The sequence below is a fragment of the Cyprinodon variegatus genome, unplaced genomic scaffold (genome assembly GCF_000732505.1).
Source record: "Cyprinodon variegatus isolate N-32 unplaced genomic scaffold, C_variegatus-1.0 Scaffold28, whole genome shotgun sequence".
Taxonomy (NCBI): Eukaryota; Metazoa; Chordata; class Actinopteri; order Cyprinodontiformes; family Cyprinodontidae; genus Cyprinodon; species Cyprinodon variegatus.
Window position 1 is genome coordinate 1,722,617 of NW_015150481.1, and position 19,642 is coordinate 1,742,258.

The 19,642-nt window shown below is 38.6% G+C and overlaps 1 protein-coding gene across 1 annotated transcript in view; it reads left to right on the forward strand.

The window, feature by feature from the left end:
• Positions 1-19,361, forward strand: part of LOC107099078 (proton myo-inositol cotransporter-like) — an 84,936-nt gene extending 65,575 nt beyond the window's left edge. Inside the window, exons 5-10 of the mRNA XM_015397050.1 lie at positions 10,993-11,156; positions 11,241-11,361; positions 14,881-15,006; positions 15,125-15,243; positions 16,474-16,626; positions 18,600-19,361. Coding sequence (XP_015252536.1) covers positions 10,993-11,156; positions 11,241-11,361; positions 14,881-15,006; positions 15,125-15,243; positions 16,474-16,626; positions 18,600-18,826 — 910 coding nt within the window. The 3' untranslated portion in view covers positions 18,827-19,361. The remainder of the gene's footprint in view (positions 1-10,992; positions 11,157-11,240; positions 11,362-14,880; positions 15,007-15,124; positions 15,244-16,473; positions 16,627-18,599) is intronic.
• Positions 19,362-19,642: the final 281 nt, after the last annotated feature.

The following is a 19,642-nucleotide window of genomic DNA, read 5'->3' on the forward strand; positions in this document are numbered from 1 at the left end:
CCTCTACTCAGTGTATTAGTGATTAGAAGGGAACACAGACCAATACAGAAGATGCTTCCTGGCTACAGCTCTCGACGACTTCCACTTCATGTAAAAAACAAACCCCTATGAGTTAGTGCAACATTTCATTTTTCTTTGGGATTGATAAAGTATTTCGATATATTTGTTAAAAAAGAAATGCGGTACGTAGAGTGTTTAACTGCCTTTACTTTGCTTCATTGTGGTGCGGAAAGGGTGCAGATATCTTAAGAAAACTGTTTCTAACCTCCAGCCTTGTTAATGGAGTTTCTGAGAAGTATTTCTCTTATCCCCAGGCAAAAGGAGATGTCGGTGTACTAATTGATAGGACTTAAACAGAGTTCTGTATTTTTTGTCAAAATGTTGCTGTTGTGTTATTGCTTCAGCTATTAGATTTTATCCAGTATAAAAATATGTACACAGCTTTTAAAAACCTCATCTGCAAATGAATCGCTCCTCACAATATGTGGTATGTTGTGTGAGTGCCATGTCTTTCTCTTTGCGTTTGATTAGTGCAAAAACATTTTTTGAATGCGTCTCATTAATGAAGCCATGCTGATAATCTAGTGGGGGAAATGGCAAGAAATGTTTTTCAATCGAGCTGCTTATGAACACTCTAAAACAAACACAGGCAAACACAAAAATCTGCTGTGCCAAAAGCATTTTTTTGGTTCTCTTGTGTTCCTAACACAGTGCCAGCTCCCTGCAGGTCATCCAACAGAGTGACCATGTAAAACAGGCTTTGCGTGACATTTCCAACATGACATTTGTCTGGTGACCATCTGTGAAGGCCAACCGGCCGGCATCAAAAACAAAGATGAAGAGTGTAATCATCTACACAGCATAGTAGTCCTGTGTGACCCAAGAACAACAATGAAAAGCTTGCCCTATCTAAAGGGAAATATAGTAGTAAAAACAGTTTACACACTTTAAAGTTCAATTCAGTTCAATTGTTTTCTGCATATTTTGTGTTATTTTATTGGTATTTCCCTAAAGCATTTCTATTTTAATTTCCTTTTTTACTTTGAAAAAATATCAATTTCTGTTAGAGATGACCAATTCTGATGGATATTTGGAAATAGTGATTGTAGCTCACATTTCTGAAAGCTTTGATTAGATATAGTACATCTAACGACCAAAACCTACAAAGATATAATTTAACAAAAATCTCAATTTCTCCCAATCTGGGGCGCTGCAGCCTCCACACCACACAATGAGACAGCTGGTCAGAACGCTCTCTATGGTGCTTCTGTGGAAGATGGTGAGGATGGGTGAGGCAAGGTGGGCTTTCCTCATCCTCCGTAGGAAGTACATGCTCTCTTTTGTCATTTTGACCAGTGAGGCGGTGTTTACAGTCCAGGTGAGGTTGTCTGTGATGTGCAGGATTTTGGTGCTGCTGCCCACCTCCACAGCTGAGGTGCGGATGAGCAGTGGAGCGTGGTTAGGCCAGTTCCTTCTGACGTTAACAATGATCTCCATCATCTTCTTTACGGCAGGATCAGGCTGTTATCTCTGCACCAACCCACCAGTCAGACCTGATCTGCCTTCTTTCCCTAATCAAGGCCCCTGGAAACACGGTTCAGTTCAGGTTAAGCAGAGCACATCATCTCATTTAGCTTGCAGTAAATATCACCATTGCTATTGCTAAATCAGAAGAAGGGAAACCATCATCAAATAAGCTAGTCTTTATACTCACTGATTTTGCAGCTATAATGGTAACAAATATCAGGAAGGCAGCATGCAGGACTTTCACATTTGTAAATGCATTTGACCTACATGTTTGGTCTGTCCTGACTTTATCATTTCTGTCCATTGAGAGCAACAATTGCTGCATGCTTGTTTACAAGATATATTTCTCCTGCAAAAAAAAATTGCAGAATGAAATCAAACTGCAAGAACAGGAGAAAAAAGTAAAGTCTGCTTTATTTCAGGACCAAACTAGCTGGTGTGTTTATACCATTAGAAAGAGCTGTGGCACAGTATTCACTGACGAGTTACTGCTTTAGAAAAGCCAGAGCAGGGTGGCTTTGATAAATAATAATGATGCCTCATGGGAGAGTCCCCTTTCTCAGCTGGGAGAGGTGGATGGAGGGACTCTTGGGAGGTGGACCAACGAGGACTGCCAAAGGCGATTATCTCTCACACCTGCAAGGCTGTAGCTTTCCCAGCCCGGTATGAATTCCCACCCTATGGAATGAACCAAAAGTCCATCTGAAAAAAATGCTATCCGTTTTTTACTTCTTTTATGACAGACATGAAGAAGCTAAGGTACGATTTTATTATGTGTTGATGAAAGATAACTTCAGACTGTAAATGATGCTGGTTAAGAATCAGAGCGTTCAGATTTATCCACTTAGGGTGAGGGATTTTTATTGAAGCTTTAACATAATGCAGCTTGGTGTTCATATGCATTCATCTGAAAAATAGGCCACTTCCCAAGATAATCTCCGTCTCTTTATGTTTCACGCACACACTCCTTGCTTCTGACTCCGGCTTTCTTTCTCTCTTGTCTGTTCGCCTTTTCTCCTGGCTGTCCATTTCTTCCTACATTCATCCTTTGTATTTTCTCCATCCGTTTGTTCTTCCTCTCACCTTTCCATCATTTTCTCACCTCCTGCTCTCTCCGTTAATGACTCCTTTTTTCTCTGCTCTGCATTACTCAGTGTCTTGTTTGCTTACTCAGTGTCTCAATCTCACTGTTACTTAAGAAAAATAAATCTTATAAATAAGTTCTACAACTTTACAGAGATGTAAAACAATATTTTCCTCTTGCTGGTGAAGATTCTCAGGCATTCAAGTCATAGTCATATCAAAAAAAATAAATAAATAAAAAACACTGGACTTTGAAAACTTAGAGTCTGGAGTAGGGTTGAGTTCCAGGCTAGGGTGACACAAACAACTTAGAAAACAAATTGAACCAAAAAAAACAGGTCAACCCCTTAGTAATAGGAAATCATTGAGGTCATTGTTGGCCCGCAAATCCAGATACTGGTCTATGCCTCTGAAAAGGGAGTCGTCATGGTCATTGTTGGCCTGGCTGACCAGGCGAGATGTTTTGGTCTCCTGCATGGTGATGAGGATTGATCAACTCTATCGCTGCGTTATAGGTTTTTGAAAGCTGAAACCTGAGTCCTCCCCCTCTGTTTAAGGTTGTTATTTTCTCTCTTATCATAAACCTGTCTTCTTTGTCCAAAATGTGAACATTCTGGTCCTCAAACGAGTGTCCTTAATGTGTAGGTAGACAGCTGAGTCTTGTCCAGAGGAGGTAGCTCGCCTGTTTTGAGTCATGAGTCTGTGGAGAGGTTGTTTGGTTTCCCTAACTAATATAAAGATCAGAGCATTCCTCATTGCACTCAACTGCATACACCGCTCATCTTAGGTCTATTTTCTCTTGTTTCTTAACTCTTTTAAAGGACCAAATAAATTCTTTTATCAGACATTTTTTTCTTTTTTATGAAATTCCTTTAATTCAGTCACACTGGATGGTTTTCAGGTATTTGTGCAACTGCATCTCAGCCATGTTTAAGTTTATTATTTGACCAGGTCTTTCCCAAACCAGTATTTTTGACATTTAGAAGGCTTTTCTGGTCTGATTTTAAATATAAACCAGATGTGGCTTAGCTTAGAATAATAGAAAATATTTATTATATATACTATTATATAGATTTTATTTACTTTAGAAGAGCAAAATTTATGGTTTCATAGATTGCAGCAAGTCTTCAAGGTGTTGAAATTGCAAAGCTGCTCAGTGACTCCCACTTAACAAATAGGTAGTTTCACTGCAGGTATGGTTGTTCACTAAAATGCTTTATTCTATTTACACGAGATGCAACAGAAGCTTCAAAAAGTGAAACCCATGTCTGGTTAGTCAAAACAATATATTCCAAAAAGTTTCAAATATTTGTAAGATTTTTGGGGAAAATGTGTCCCTCAGATGGTTTTCTTGTCGCAGCATTAGATCACCCCTGAACAGTACTTTGTGCTATGCAGAGGTGGAAAGGGTGAACAAAAGGAGAATGACTTTAGACAAAGGACAGTAACTTAGATTTAATCAAATACATTTAAATGTACTCGGGCAAAATCAAGTAAAAGGTCAAATTAATGATGCAAAAATGTAACTGTAAACTATCCTTCCGGTCCATCTCATGAAGGAAAAGAGCAGATATTTGCATTAAACTGTTGAACTAGATAAGACGATAAATTAAAACAAATAAAATAATGACATTTAACTATTCTGTAAAAAACATTTCTTAATTTCACAGATAATATTAAGTACTGTATTTATTTGAAGGAATTCTTTTCAGTAATTTCTTTTTAACGGATCTTTTAACCATATTTATCATTAGGTAAGAGAGTTTTGACAACTCCTCTGAGTGTCACTGTAAAGTAATTTACATTAGAGAAACAATTAGAAAAACAAATTCTGTAAAAAAGGCTGTTTCTACAAATTTTTTTACAGAAAATTGAAAAAGGTCCTAGCAGAAATTTACCATGACCTTTTCTGTTTTTTTGCATTTTTTTCTTTGTTTTTTTTTCACATTGTCCCTTTGCACCACCAATGGTTTATATGATAAAATGGCAAATTTCCTCTACTTCTACTTTAGCACTTTATTTTGCTTCTCTGTTTTCAATATATTTTATTAACCTTTAACAAATTATATATTTCATACACTGACATAATGCAATTATTTGTTTTATATTTTTATTTAAAACTGGCCACTGGTTGTATTGCAGCATTTATTTAAACAAAATATGGCAATCTGTCTTTTCCAAAGTGCTTCCACACTATGCCTGTTGTATTCTGCTTTAAAACTAATTCAATATCAGTTTTTCTAGATCTCAATTGTCTTTTCCATGCTGTCCTCCTATTCAGTAATAGTTTTACTTTAGGTGCATAATGAGACCATGTGCCTTGGAAGTGCCTGAAGCCAGAGTTTACTCCTCTCTACCCTAGGGAGGGGTGAGTGTAGACCATTCATTGCAGTATAAGGGGGATTCTCTAGAGGTCTACTGTGCCATTCTACTGTTTTATGAATCCCACCTGGTTCTGAAGCAGCCAATCTACTTACTGTAAACATATCACTTTCCTGGGTCTATCAAAGACGTTGATATTTCGATATATTTCACAAACAGGTCAGCTGAAGAGTAACCATTTATATATTGAAAAGAAGTAGGTAGAAACACACCTGTTGTTGATGCTCCCGGTGAGTCAGGAAGTTTGTGATCCGCTGACAGGAAAAGGTGTTGTGGCCTAAAATGGACACATTTATTAGAAAGTTCACCGCTCTTCGAGTGTTTTCCTGTTATGGATCAAAGTTTTAAATTATGATTCTCTGGATTTATGAATCTTTCAGATTCGTATTATGCTTGAGTGTTGCTGAATAAATTAGCTACATAGGGTTATTAGTAAAGATTAGGGGTGTCCTTTGATTTCTAGATTTGAATCTCCTTCAATAGTTAAAACCTAAGCAGGACTCTGAAAGAGGTATCTCCACCATGTGGAAATCAATTACACTTTTAAAAGAACAGAAATTATAAATAGTCCCCTCTCTTCTTAACTTTCTGTTTTTATTAATCTTTATTGTTTTTGCTTTAATCATCCTGACTATCTAAAGGATGTAGTCGTTTTTTGATGGATTTTGTTATTCTGATAGTTCTGTGACATAATTCCTAGCTTACAGTCCAAGTGTTCCAGAACTAGCTGGTGCAGCACTTTAAGAGCTCACCCATCCTCTGGAGACAATCGTGTAAAATGTGCTTGAAAATGCCAACCATGACTCAGCCTTTCACCATGCAGGTAAAATAGGCACACAAAAAAACAGTGAGGGGCTATTAAAGGTCATCCCTGTATCTTTATTCGCTGTATTTCCAAGTCAAACCCACTGATAAAAAAAAATTATAATCAAAGAAATAAGTAATTGGATAAAAATTAAAAATAAAATAAAAAATACTGTCCTTTTGTATGTGAATCTCCTCCTGGTTCTACTTTTCACACCTTCCACCTTTATCCCATGCTGGAATGCTTTGTAACAGGAAAAAAAAATGTCTAGACTCAAACTTTGATTTTCAAGCCGAAATCAAGGCCAGCCCATACCTTCTTGTGATCAATGTGCCCTGTCTCCCCAAGGATCTCCCATTTATAACATATCGGTGGGGTATGTGGGCAATTATATGTCTGCTTGGAGTGCAAACTTAAGGAATAGCTTTTTTTTTTTTTTTTGGCAAAAATAAAAAAAAAATTATGCTCTATAACAACAGACTGTATGTATTAAACTAAGTTCCAGAATATCAGAAACACAGCTAGATTTAACCATATTTACATCACAGCAGTAGTTCTTCTATCAATGGAAAGCCTGCATTGCAAGCAATGCGGCGATGTCTTTGTATGGTAACCAAAAATGAAAATATAGCATAATTAGTCAATGAGCATTTTAATAACCACTGTTGTCCGAAATACTCTGTGATCATTTAAAAAAGTATCTGATGCACACAAGATACTTTCTAGTGTGCACGAGAAACTAACTGGTGCGCCTGAGAAAGTTTTTTGGGGGTTTTGCTGTTCAGTATACCTTTAGGGGCTCAGTACTTTCCACAAATGCCCAGCCGAGATTTAAAAAAAAAAGAAAAAACTCTCTTTTGTTATTCTGAACAAGGATGCGGATCTCAGTGCACATATGCATCCTGCTTCAACGTCACATTTCTGCCCTTGGCGACTCAACACTTTAGCTATGATCCTATCGACTTGTTTATGCCACGCATTTTTTTGCAATGTGATATTTTATCCTGATGATTTATGTACATATAAACAATACAATACAATTAATTTTTTGTTGTTTAATCCAAAAACACTTCACTAAGATCCTGAAATGCATGTGAACACCTCAATGTTTACGCAACCATTTATTTTTGTGTGTCAATAACGCAAGATTGGTTTGTCTTAAAAGGCAAACAGATCCAAATAAGGTAGAAACAGAATAAATGGGGGGAAAAACTGTGGTTATCACACAGAGAGAGCTACCTAAGGCTGCTGCTTTATCCATGTCCTCACTGCTGGTTCTCCTGTCATTCAGCAGCATGTGTTGACATCTAGTAGGTATTTCAGGCTGAGAGGTGTCGCATACTGTCAGGACTAATGTCTTTAACCTGGAAGGCTTGTGTCACTCAAGTCTAAAAAAAGGAAACACCAGAAAAAGAAACAAAACAAATTTATTGCTTCATTTAGCCCCCAAACCCCTGCAGTTATTCTATATTTTTCCATCTAAATTTAAGGAGCCTTAATAAACCAAAACTTCCGATATATAAATCTAGATTTATGACAGCTGAGTTTATTCATTCGGCCTCAGAGCTCCAAGGCCACAACATCTCTAAGGAAGGGGGTCTGTTTATCAGGTTAGGGAGTGTTTGGCCATAATATGAGGTAGCCCTCAAAGCATTTTGACTCTTTCTCCAAACTGTCTTTTTTTTGCTTTGGGTAGAGATTTCTCCACAGCTTTTCTACAGGGTTAATTAGGGAAGGACAAAGTTTGGCTCATCAGAATTGCCGTGTTGTTCTCTCTTTGCAAGGATGATATAAAATGCAGACTGGATGAAATCAATCGATCTCCATTCATTTAACTGGAGTGGATAGTTGAATAAATTTTTCCCATGAAAACAGTTAATCACAGTTCTTTAATATAAAAACTTAATTTACACTTTTTTTTTGCCCTGCCTATTATTGGATGTTAGTTGATCGTGGGGCAAAAGCAAGATCACTAGTCCTGAAACAGTGAAACACTGAATGATCAATAGGATGCACTGTTAAAGGTAACAGGACTTAATGCATTAAGAGTTTTAGAGGTTTTATTTAATATATGAAAGCAGCAGGCACAATAGGACACAGTGTGACAGCAGCTTTAATATTGTAAAATAATTCTACTTTTTTCCTCCCTTTTAAACATTTTTCAGTCTTTAAATTAATCCCTTGATCAAAGTTTTTTCTGGAACTTATTTCCCTACTTGATGCTCCATCTTAGATAAAAGCAGCGCTCTAAGGCATGGTTATGAGTATATAATATCTGACAGAGGATGCAGGAATAGAGAAGATGCAAAGATATGATAACCTGTTAGAATAATAAAATATTAAGGGAGGGGAATTTCTTTAGCATTTGCTGTTGGTGAAGTGGTCAAAAGACTAGTCGAAGGGTTCCTTAGGACATTTTGTAAAGTGGCATGTATATGTACGTGTGTTTGTGCTGTAATCAGTGAGATTCTGGGGTAGAGATGGAAGACAGCAGGCTGTAAAGGACTGCTGTGCCTAGAAATGGAGCTTTTACTCCTGCTGCTACTCACTTCTCTATTCCTGTGCGTGCATCTCTCTGAAAAATGCATATGTAGGCATATAAGTTAAAAGTTTGCATATCTGATCACTCCTTTCCTACCTTTTTATTTCACCATAGAGGACCATAGGTAACTCTCATACCTACACGTCAGACATATTGTTTTTGTTTTGTGTGGCTAAAAATGTAAAGCGCTATGAGAATATGTAAATCTGTCAATTAAAATTCGTGTTTTGGAAAGGAGAGAGGCACAAAACAGAAGCAATGAGCGGAGCGAGGACGACAGAGAGAAGGGGCTTTTGAGGAGATGAAAAGCACAAAGCTGAGCTGCCTGTAGAGACACAGAGAGGCAGACAATAAAGGAGATACTTTAGTTTGGCTTTTTCTTTAATGAGTATTTCCCTCTTGCGTTGCCGACTTTCACTCTTTTTAGTCCCTTTCCATTATATTCCCATCTTTTCTTATACAGCGAGTTCGTGTGCATAAAAAAAGGCCTCATTTTCCCCATGGTGAAGATTATTCTTTTGCATGTGTGTCCTTCAGTGAGGATGCACAGATTGCTGCTTTTCCAGCTGAAAACCAATACTGGTTCTTTTTAAATTGCTCACCTAACAAGTAGGAATGCTCATTGATATCAGAACAGCTGACAGCACACAATAAACATAAATATGTGCTTGAATTTAAAAATCTCTTTATTGATCTTGTCCAAGTTATTAAGCTCTTCCCCAAAGCAAAACAGATCCCCCCACCTTACCTAATGTCAGGTATCTGGTGCTTTTTCTACAAGCTCAAAGCATGCAAACTTCAAAACCTCCAAACAACACATTGACTTGTCACTAAATGTCTGGTTCCAACTGTCACAGACTTCTGAATATGAATTCAAATCAAACTTGCTTTAACAAGATTTCCTAATTTTTTTTTGTGGTTCCGTCACGATCTTGGCGCTGATGGCTGTTTTAATTGTTCATTCCATTAACCTGTCTAACTGTGACCAGCTGCTCATTACCGCTCATCTGATCCACCTGCTTCTGCCTCTATTTAATGTACTTGCATCCAGCTATCAGGACCTGGTTATCTCGTTCACGCTGGTCACTGGTGAGAGTATTTTTTAGCATTCCATAGTGTTTCTGATTTCCTGACCTGATCTGCCTCTCATCCACTGAGCCTGCCTATTCCCGTCTGAATGGATTGCCTGGGCTGTCTGTGGACTCCTGGAACCCTGAACCAGCCTGTTGTTGTTCTGATCTGTTTCCCTGACCTGGTTCCGACTCATGCTTGCCCTCTGGGACAACAGCATCTGGGACACTCTGGCGGCGCCCACCGCATCTCGTTGGCAGCCCTCTGGCTCGATCCTACCTCGTTCTCTTGCGATAGACTGAACTGTTATACCAAGTTTGTGACTCACATGGATAACCATCCTCGGTCAGAGTATTATGGTCACTAACCTGTGTTTCTCTCCAACAGAGTTTCCAGTTATAGACGCCCCAGCCACTGATACCGCGCATCCACAGCCTGCTCTGTCTTGAATAAATGCTTTGAATGATCCTAATGTCTGTCTCGCCTTGAATACTGGGTCCTTCTGTCCTCTGTCGTGACACCATCCAGTTTTCGGATATGACAAAATGGGCTTCTGTGTTACATTAAACTAATAACGCACATAAACAGAAGGTTTCTGCAATCCGAAGGTCCTACATCTAATCCTAAAAACATAAAAAATGAATGAAAAATTAACTAAAAGCATATTTTTAAAAAGGTATATAAAAGCTTCACCTATTGATATATGTACCTACCTTCATCTTAAACTTATGTTAATTAGCCACTAAATTAGCCAGATTAGCTGGCTTCTAGCTTTAGGCATAAAGTAAAAAAAGGCACATGTCCAGCAACATCAACTTTTTCTTAGTATACGTATGATTTTCCCCTTTGTCTGAGTCTCAGGGCAGATGAGAAGCATGAAACAGAGCCAATGACAGATGTGGGTTTTGTTGACCTGAGCAGCTTTGAGAGGCCTGTTGATGATGATTGGAGGCAATCTGCCTACACGGGGCGACATGGGGCCTGAGTCCCTGGTATAATTATGACACAGTATGAGAGAGGAAGAGCCGTGGAGATTGACTGGGGGCAGACTATTTATAGCTGCCTGGTAACTGTCTGTACATAAGTGGATGGGACTGAAGCAAGGAGGCTGATTGCTGCATAAGTGGCTCACTCCTAAGTGGAGATGTTGCAGTCGGCTTATTTACTTGGCCTCTTCAGTGTAGGGGCGGGTTTAACCGTTGAATTTCAAGTTCGCATTTGATTAAAAAGTAACTGTTTTGCCTTAAACGCATGCAAGATGGCCCCTAAACACATAGTGCAACATAGTGTTGGTACCATCATGCTATGGGGATGTTTTATGTTTTAGATAAGGACCTGCTCATTTATTTGCATCAAAACATGGTTCAATAAAAGGTTGATTTGAGGTAGTTAAAAATACATTCACAGATTATCGGTGAATGACTTTTAAAACAATGTATCCTTTCCTTTTTAAATTTATGAGGTACATCGTGTGGTTTTGTTATTTAAAATCCTTATAGTTTTGTTTTGTAGCTGCGTAAAGACAGAATCTAAAAAAAAAAAAGATCAGTGAATTGATTCAGTCTGTTTATAATTTCCTCAGGTACTACAGTGCCACTATCCTGCAAATGTCTGGAGTCCGTGACGACAGACTGGCAATCTGGCTAGCGGGGCTGACCACACTTACTAACTTCCTGTTTACCCTTCTGGGCGTGTGGCTCGTGGAGAGGGTAGGCCGTAGGAAGCTCTCTTTAGGCAGCATTCTAGGTGAGACCCCAATAAGTTCCTTTTTTTTTCAGCTGCTACCAGGGTCCGATTTTCATGCCTAATTCATTTACTTATTCCCAACAGGCACATGTTTGAGTTTGAGTCTGCTGGCTGTAGGTTTTCTGATGTCTGCTCAACACAGCCCTCCAGTTACGGTTCACCCTCTGGACCCTATGATGGCTAACTCCACCTGCTCCAAGTATCAGTGAGTAAACATACATTTTCTCTTTTTTATTGGCAGCCATAACCATTTATTATCATCTGTTTTATCCAAACATCAGAATTTTCTGATGTTTCACGAAATGACTGAGACTTGATCATAAATTGAAGAGGCAAATTGAATATCCTGTTTTTTGCATTGAACTCATTAAGAATCCATTAAACTAATTACGGTAATGAAAAAGACTTTGAAAAGCTGATGGAATCATACTATATATAATTTATGTATAATATGTTTTTATTCTTTACAGATGCTAATATTAAAACATTTTATGTACCTCTAACATCCGCTTAAGCAGGTTTAAACTGGTTATTCAAAAGTAATATATATATTTGACATTCAGCTAATTTTAGACTTAAATGTGTTATTTCTTCACATGTGAATCAGACTTTTAATGCCTTACATAACCTTCATTCAATCATTGTATTTACTATCAAGCCAATATTTGGCATTCTAGATGTTTTACACTTTTCATCTCATACAGGTTTTTACTATATTATGGTTGTACAGAAAAAATGGAAGTCAGTATCTTCACTGCAGCAGATGGTTGTTTGGACTTATGCCTGTTTGATAAAAGAGTTGTGTAAGATTTATGCAGCTTTATGAGTCTGGTTTAAAGAAGGTGTTGAAAGAATTTAAAACCAGCCTTTCGACTTTGCAGAAAGGCGTCTACAGGTGGAGGAAATTCCAAATACCTGCTAATATGGCAAGGTCTATAAATCTGAGCATGTTTACCCCAGGAAAAGACAACAAGATGTTAAAACAAGCTTGAAATCTAAAATGCCGTCATGGGACATACAGGAGACTCTTCCTCTGTTGATTTAAAGCTGCACGTCTGTAGAGATGCTATACGACTCTGTTTACTTAAGTGCTATCATCATTACTTGTAATTTTTTAAGTGGCTTTCATGAACTCCTCTCTACAAGCAAGTATGATATCACTTTACATATTTTATATCCACAAACTCAACTTGAGATTAGAATGAGGTCCAATGAGGAAGTAATTAAACAATAAATCAAGATTTTATTGTCATGATTTGTTTGGAGGTTTTTGTGAGGACACAAATGCAGAGGCTGAGAGGCAGGGGGGAGTTCTTTGATTATTTTATGGGATAACACAGGTAGAAAAAACAGGAATTCAAAAATCCATCTTAAAAATGTTAAACAAAAACAGAAATCCAAAAATCCAACATAAAAATTAAACACTAACCAGAACCATGGAGACATCAGCAGAAAACAATCACAAGGAGCCAGGGTGAGACAAAGTAAGACGAGGAACCAGCACTGAGGAACTGCATAAGGAGTGCATTTATCGGAGACTGAAACAAAGAGAGCAGACTGGGAGCAGGTGTGACAGAGCAGAACAGGAAAGGAGCTAGGGAAAAAGGAGAACACAAGAGGGCAGCAGAGGACAAGCAAAGAAAAACCTAAGAAACTTTAAAAAAATCCAGAACATACCAATAAAGCTAGAAAACAAGGAAAAACCTGGATAAACTTGAAACTGAAAACTTAGAGAAAACCAACAGAACCAAGATCTTTACATATAGGGCAGATTAGGTCGGGGGGGAAATATGATAGGGTTCAGATTAACTGGATTTATTAAATTGAAGACAGATGGCTAAAAAGAGCTAAACTTTCCATCTTTTCCAAGGATTTTTAACTAAATTTAAATTTATGATTGAAACAGACTTAAACCTATGGATCAGGCCTATTTTCATCAATACCCAATCCTTGTTTAGTTTTTTTTTTTTTTTTTACTGTTTATAATGTTGAATTGGTGCATCTAAAACAGCAAATTTTCCAAGGACCTGCTGAGAACTAAAAAATGAAATTTTCTGAGTTGGGTTAAAGCCTAAAACTTAATTTTACAGAGATGTGGTGAGTTTACTTTAAGGGGCAGTGCATACCACAAAATCCCCAAATCCTCATTAGTCATATTGTCTAACAAGTTAAACCAATAATTCAGAAACATTAATATCATTTACTAGCTTAAAAAAAAAAAAATTTTTAGTCTTCTACTCCATTATTACTTAAAAAATATAACAAATAAAGCAATACATGAGAAGATATTACTTCAAGTCTGTCTTAATGTGTGGTTCTTATAGCATGGCATGAATGACGAAGGAAATTTGAAATGAACAGACTGAATGTTTTATTTTCAAAATAAAAGATAAACTAAGCAGCTGGGTAGGATAGATGGAAAGCAAACCAGAGGAGTCAATGAACTGAAATGAGAAGCAGCTGTTTGAGAAAGATGGCGGAGTAGCTAAAGTAGGTCAACTAATTAACCTGAGCATGAACAGATATACAAGAAAATCATGGAAAATATGTAAATCGAACAAAAAGCAGTGGTGGGAAGGACAACACATATAAAATAAATTAATAAGAAACGCTGCTTAACCCAAACACCTCTAGACCTCGAAAGAAGTCAATAAAAGCTACTAATCACTTTTTTATTATTACTGCTTATGTCACTGTGGTCAACATGGGATTTATTTTTCTTTTCCAAAACGCACACACGTATACATAGAAACAGACTGGTAGCTTCAGTATCTCTTCATGCGAGACAGAGATCAGATGCCTCTTTCTTCTAATTTACTCTCACTTACATCGACACAAGACAAAACTCCAGGGTAAAAACACTCATTCTGATGAAAAACAAAGCCTAATGGACTCACTGACCGGGACCAACTCCCTGTAATTCCACCACCCCGACTCAAACACACACACACACATACAAAAACACCAAAGTAATTTGAAGAGATGAGTGCTTTTACCACTCTCAAATGGCTTTGTTGTGTTCCCACACATGCTCTCAGCAACCACCGCAGTATTAGTACCACCACAGCCTGATTTTTTTCTGTTATGGACGGAGCATCTGAATTCATCTCGTTTATCACTACAGTGGTGCAAAAAAGTTTTTACCCTGTTCAAAATGTCTATTTTTGCATTATTGATGTAATTCAATGTTTCATATCTGCAAAAAAAGTGAAGTATCAGATATCAAATAACCTGACTGTAATTATCTTTAATTGCCAATTATTTCTTAAAGCCAAGTTTAATTTCACTATACAACTAAATATCAGCTGTAAAATCAAGAAATCCTTTAAATAGAACCTCTCCGACAACACGAAGTAGGTTAAAAGGTATTTAAACGTGACACATTGGGCTAAGATTTTAAGAAATTAACAAAAGACAATAGCTTTTCCATTTATTGGTTTGGGATTAACTTATCAGCAAGCAGAAAAGCAGAGATAAACCTTCCCAGGGATAGTTGGACTACCTAAAGTACTCCAAGAGTGCGTCCAGAATATAGCCATGAGGTCACAGAAGATCCTAGAATAACATCTAAATGTTGCAAGCCTCCATTCAAATTACAAAAATTAGTCAGCTTTAATAAAGTAACCCATTATCATGCAAAAACATTTATTTATTTTTTCTCCTTTTCTTCACATTTGTTTTACTGAGGGGCTAATGTGTTTAAATCCCACTATTTGGTTTGCAGGATGTGCGAGCCATGTATGCTGGACCCTCGCTGTGGCTTCTGTTACCGGGAGAACGGCTCAACACTCATCGCCTCCTCCTGTGTGTCGGTCAATAAGGAGTCCACCGAGCACGCAGCATGGGGCAGGTGAGTCACAGGATGCAGAGTAAAGCACCGGCACGCTTGTGGGACTTACTGGGTCGGTTCCAATCACATCCTGTATCCAGCTGAACTTCAGCCAAAGGAATGTGTCTCCTTCTTTCAGATGTTCAAATTCTACCCTCATGAGAGATCAGACTTACTGGGCCTATAACTACTGCCCCACCTCATATTCTTGGCTGGTTTTGTTGGGGCTGGTGCTCTACTTGGCTGCTTTTGCTCCGGGTAAGAGAAAGAAATGTTGTTTTTTGTGTTGGACCTATTAGAAATGTTGGAAGCCAGAAGAATTTGCGGGAGATTTCTCATCTAGAATCCTCTAATCCATGGACTCTATGTGTAGCCAATGCTTTGGAATGAGATTTTTAAAACTTTGACTGGACTGAGATCTAAACATGTTGCATCTCAACCCTTACCAGGTCTTTCATCCATGGCTGAATTTTAACAGGTGTCAGTAGGTTAAAATTCCTCTAAAGACCAATTATTACCAGTTAATGCTTTCACTCAATGTTAGTCGTTGCTGCAAAAGTTGGCAAAGAAATTCATTTCAAAATGCATTAAGCGTTTAAGGGAGTGTTTCTCTAGTGGGTTAGAGCAATGCTGTGCACTGAGAAGGTTGCAAGTACCCGATTCGATCCCCACAGCCTGCACTATGGTTCCCTGAGCAAGATCCTTAACCCCACACTGCTCCCTGGGCGCTGCACAGTGGCACCCCCCTGCTCCCCAAGCAGATGGGTTAAATGCAGAGGTACATTTCTCCAATGTGAGATCATTTAAGTTCAGTAAAGCTGATTTATTATTTACTTAGTTTATTTTTGCCTTATTTCAAGCATTTTGCTGCTCTGATAAAGATTTAAATGTGACAAAACAGCAAAGAGATTAAATCTATAAAGCAGAAAACATCAGTTCAGAGAGTTAATCCCTATATCACAAAAAGGTTAAACAAATGCAGAAACTACATTAGTCATCCAATTACAAACCCTTCAAATGTTTTATGTTAAGTTTTTACCTCTTTAGAATACAGGAAACTCAGTTTTGTCTCCTTTTTACATTAAGTTGTGTTTATTTGAACTGAGACTAAAGAGATTCAAGGTTTTTAGCTATTAATGGAGATTGAATGCACTTTAATTTAATCTTGCTTCAGGCTTTAGTTTGGCTTTAGAAAATTCAATCCGCTGCTGCTGCTGCAGGTGAATAACTTCCCAATAATGGTTGCTAACACGATATTTGTAAGAATCAAACACTTTGAACTTAAATGAAATCAACCATTAAAATAAAATAATCAAAAAGCAATGTGATAATTGCATAAAGATTTAATAGATCAAGACTGCAGTTTAATTGGTGTTTATATTCGCTGGTTTTAAATGGTTGATCAGTTTTCATCTGCACGTGTTCATTCTAAGATCATTTCTCTATATAGAATAAAGTGCACCAATTAAAGTAATTTCTATTTACCAGGTATGGGACCGATGCCATGGACCATTAACTCAGAGATCTACCCGCTGTGGGCGAGGAGCACAGGGAACGCCTGTGCTGCAGGAGTTAACTGGACCTTCAACATCTTGGTTTCTGTCACCTTCCTCCATCTGGCTCAGTACCTAACTTACTATGGTCAGCATTTTTTTTATTTCAAATATATGTAATAACATAGCATGAACTGTCTTTTCTGGAAATAATAAGGAGGATTAATAGATAACTTGCAGGGGTGTCTTTTGTTTCAGTGGGGATCTCCTCAGACAGGCAGGGGCTGCCCTTTAGAGAAGCTAGAAATCAATCAATCCGAGGTGTTGATTGAGACTTCCTTAGCCAATCATCGATTTGACCTGTTGTTAACCCATTAATCTGTTTTTTGTTTTTTTTAAAGAAAAATACATTATGTTGACATTGAGGTGGTATTTAACCAAAAATTATCCCTGGTTGCAGCAAAAATGGAAATGGGAATCATAGGATCCAGGATATCTAAATAAAACTCTTGCACTTTATGCTTTATTTCTTCTGATCCGATGCGTTTTGTGCTCTGTGGAACGCTGACAGAACCTCGTTACGCCACACATCCTTCATCATATCCCCACTGGCAGGCGGAAAGCAATATTTCAGCCTGGTAAAACATTTCTATTCAACAGCTTGTGCTTTAATCTTCTGCTGAAGTGTGTAGGCAATTAGCATCCTGTAATAGCTGCTGTTTGGATTTGCTGTCACAAAGGCTGATTCTTTTCCCAGGGTTCCCGCACATTTTTCCATGACAGAATTCCCTACTTTTCTACATTTAAAAGAAATAAATTGACATTTTTTTAAAGGAGGAATTCAATTAATTGCAATTAATTGTCATTAATTTAATTACTTAATAGTTAAATGTCTGATTGGCTGATCTGCAGCGTCGAGCAGCATAAGTTCAATTTTTCAAACTCCAGCATCTGCTGCTTGTGAAGCTCAGAAGGTCATGAGGCGCTGCTTCAGCTTCTTCGATGCATCAATATGCGCTGCTCCTGCTGCTCGAGACACACTGCAGGACCTTTTGATGCTTCTTGATGCGCGCCACCGATAGACTTTGCATGTTAACCAGCTGCTTTAATCACATTATGCTACACTCAGACCGCAAGCACCTGAAGCAGCAAAAAGGCTTCTGCTGCTTCATTTTTGATGCTTGTACACATTAAGGTCAGACGCGCCTCAAGTACAAGTCAAGTAAAATGTGTCCAGATGCGTCTGCTGTTCAATGGCAAAGAGTGGCTTTGTTATATTTGCTGTTATAAGTAGTTTTAATATGTTTTTAAGTGGGAAAGTCCACCTGAAAACTTCATCTGAGCAGTCAGTTCATCATTATTATGATTGTGCCTTCAAATATTATTTCTCCGTCGGACCAGAATGAAACCCCTGTACACTATCAGTGCTCTGTCACTGGAAATCCCCTTCAACAACAGCCTCTGGCCCGTTTGCCTCTTGGAGGTTTTTCTGCTACTGTTGGCGGCGGCTGGAAGGCATTTGTCATGTACGTAATCCAAACTATAGGAACCAGAATAATAAAATCGAACATATTTTGCCGACAGGTTTCAACATTTTAAGGTAGTTATGCATTAATAAGTGGAGTGAACATAGCGATATGAATCAGCAGTGCTGTGTCTGTCTCCCTGACAGCTCCCAGATCAGCTTCTCTGATTGGTTGATGTAGAACGTTTAGCAGCAAAAGTTAAAATTTTCCAACTCCAGCACCTGCTGCTTGGGATGCGCGTCATGAGGTGCTGCTTCAGCTTCTCACATGCCTCAAGATACACTGCTGTTGCTGCTCTACACCCGCTGTAAGACCTTTTGATGCGCCTTGATGCATGTCATCCATTGATCTTGCATGTAAAACAGCTGTTACTGCTGCTTCAGCAGCATGCGGTCAGAATATAGCATTAGGTGTGAACGTAGCATTAGGCTACCTCTTTTCTAAACCTGGAACATGCTTAAACCAAATTCTAGGCATTCCTTTCTAGACGGTTTTCTAGTAGAAATCCCCCTAAAAGTCTAAAACGTTGCAGTATTAAGATTCCTCATCATATTGCATAGCCACTCCTGATCAAGCATTCTTCTGTTTCCCCCAGGAGCTTTCTTTCTGTACTCCAGCATGGCGCTGCTGGGCTTCATCTTCATCTACGGCTGCCTGCCAGAAACCAAAGGCCGGCGCCTGGAGGAGATCGAGGCGCTGTTTGAAAACCAGCTCTGCTCATGCGGCGCCTCTGACTCGGACGAGGGCCGGCAGGTCGAGTATATCCGCGTCAAAGGTTCCAATTACCATCTGTCGGACAACGACGCGTCGGACGTGGACTAAGAAGAGCTTATCCGTTGCTGAAACCTGCTCCGAAAAACCTGCAGAGCGATCCGGTCTATAATATCCATCTCATTTTGTGATCGGTGCCACTGGTTACCCTCACCATGAGGTTAAGACAGACCTCGATCAGGAGGCGAGACTGTTTCCCCTAACACTCAATGCAAAATAATCTGGTACAACTTTGTTCCTAAAAGGTACAATACATGTGTCGCTTGGAAACCGCATCACCTTAGCTGACCTGACAGCTGTCGTCGTGACTTGTTGTATCTCCATAGTGCCGTTATACCTTTCAGTATGAGATACGGTTCCGATTAGTGTTGTTTCAGCTTGTAGCATAATGCAGTAATTTTAGCTCCCCTAGATGGTAGTCTCCAGTTTGTTGATGGTCTCAAACGTTTTACGAAAAGCAATGAACAGACATGCACAATGTTACACCTTAGCACACTTGCATTGAGACCCCTTTGGAAGCACAGGAATGTTATGTTAAGGAAGTTTTCTAATGTTGATCCTACTGCCACAAGATGTGCCAACAACCCCCCCCCCCCCCCCCCCCCCCCCCAAGACGAGTCCCACTAACCACTCCTCAGAGGATCTGCTTACTGGACACGCTATAAATCTATTATGTTCTGATGAAGCGGTCAAGTAAAAAGTACTATAATGTACATGGTAATATTAGTGCCTGTGTAATGTGCCTAATGCCTATTTTTTTGTTGCATTCGTTGCATGTTTAAATGGCTTTTTACGTTCAAATTTGTTATCTTTTTGTCTTCCTTCATAGCCTTACGTACAAACTAGAAGAACATTTTGTTTCAGTCT